The sequence below is a fragment of the Perkinsus marinus genome (genome assembly GCF_000006405.1).
Source record: "Perkinsus marinus ATCC 50983 genomic scaffold scf_1104296974086, whole genome shotgun sequence".
NCBI classification, from domain to species: Eukaryota; Perkinsozoa; order Perkinsida; family Perkinsidae; genus Perkinsus; species Perkinsus marinus.
This window is the reverse complement of record NW_003201225.1, coordinates 1-1901: the sequence shown is the minus strand read 5'-3', so window position 1 is coordinate 1901 and position 1901 is coordinate 1. Positions and strand designations below refer to the sequence as shown.

Below are 1901 nucleotides of genomic sequence, written 5' to 3'. Positions count from 1 at the left end.
GGCTCGATCAGCCTGGTAGGAAATCACAGCGACAGAGGTTGCACTTGGAGAGACGCCCGAATGTGATGGTAGTAATTTTGGGGTGGGGGAAAAATAAAATTGGAAAAATAGATAAACTAGATAAATGCAACTATGTGTGAATTTCAGAGATTATGGGAAACATTTAATAACATTTGGAGTTTCACCACCAGCCTAGTGATATGAAAAACACTAGTGAAAAATATATTTCACGACTACTGCACATCACCGCGAATAAAATCGCGTTTTTCACCGAGTTTTACGCCACTTCACGTAAAACAGGGCGTGAAACTCCATTAAAATTGCTCTCTGTGATATAATTTTTAGTGATATATTATTTTTGGGGTTTACTGGATGAATCGAGCGGATATGTCTAGTAAATGTATGGATTCTCGAAATCGTTGAAAAAAATCGTGGATCTTGTCGGTGTTGGAGGACTAAATATGTTGGAGGACTTTATATGTTTGCTTTCCTCAGCTGAGGAAAGGGAGTTTTCAAAGCTATTCGATATAAGTTTTTGCATGAAATCGGGGTAAAAGTGTACAGAAACCGAAAAAAAATTTACTCGTAGAATTTTCATATTGTCATCAACACATGTAGTTGTCCATGTGCAAAATTTCCCTCCACACTGTTAGCCCTTGGAATACGTGAATCTGCAAGTAACTACTTGAGTATTTCGTTCAATTTTGCTGCCCTGGTGTCTCGATCAATAGAAGATTGGAGTTTCACAACCCGTTTAACGTGAAGTGGCGTCCTAATACTCTGTGAAAAACGCGATGTTATTCGCGGTGATATGCATCAGTAGTCGTGGAATATATTTTTCACTAGTGTTTTTTATATCACTAGGGTGGTGAAACTTCATTGTAATCGGACTGAGTTTCGATAGCGAAGAGGAATGATGTGGTTGATAAAGTCGATAGTTTTGGAGAATCTTACGTGTGCATGCGTGCAAATCAATATTCGTGTTAGTTGGCAATGATTGTGATCGCGGGTATGTATTATTATGCATTCACGACAACGACGCTTACTTATTATCAAGTGCTGCAAGTGGATAGAGACGCCCAGCACATTGACATCTATCAAAACTACAAGAAGTTATCAGCTGAGTCGGACGAGCGGCGGGAGAAAGAGGCGTAATCGAAAGGTAGCCGGTTTGATTCTCGGCATGGTCATTTTAGATACGACAGAGCTTATGATGTTCTCGGTAAGGCTAGGAAGAGATCTGAATACAACCTCTATGGAGACATCATGGCGATGGTGACTTCCATATCTCAGCGAGTTACTATTCAACTATAGGCTATGATTTCAGACTGGTGATTCGGAGGAGCTCCCGACCGTTACTCTAGTTTTGGTCCAATCTGGGTTCATACAGGTGAGTGTGTGATCCTATTATGTGGCTCACTAGGTCGACGTTGGAGGAATATATGTTTGCTTTCCTCGCTAATTACAGTAGTTTAGTCAAGGGTTAGGGTAGAAACGTAGAGAAACCAATAAGAATTTCCCAAAATTTTCTGCCAGAATTTTCATATTTTTAACATATGTAGTTGACCATGTGCATATTTTCTCTCAGTGTTAGATAAAGACATGTTCGCTTTCTCCAAAATTTTCCTCACAAATTATACGAATTTTCCAACATACCTGATACAGAAAAAAACCAAGAATTTCCCGAAATTTCCCCCCAGAATTTTCATATTTCAACATATGTAGTTGACCATGTGCATACTCCTCCTATAGATACTATGTTTATGTTTGGCGGCTGCGTTCGCGGTGGGAGCTCCGCAAGCTCTCATCAACTCTACTGTGGCGCTTCTGTTGACGTCTTTCGTTTTGGAATTGTGAGTGGGGGAAAATTTGAGAATTTTCTGATGGAAAAAATGGATTTT

At 39.8% G+C, this 1901-nt stretch overlaps 1 protein-coding gene across 1 annotated transcript; it reads left to right on the top strand.

The window, feature by feature from the left end:
* Positions 1-993: 993 nt before the first annotated feature.
* On the top strand, positions 994-1275 carry Pmar_PMAR026135 (hypothetical protein; the record flags this gene model as incomplete). Its single annotated transcript, XM_002765938.1, has 2 exons — positions 994-1151; positions 1197-1275. Coding segments are annotated over 2 exons (237 nt in total), but the record flags the coding sequence as incomplete, so codon positions are not given.
* Between the last annotated feature and the right edge of the window lie 626 nt (positions 1276-1901).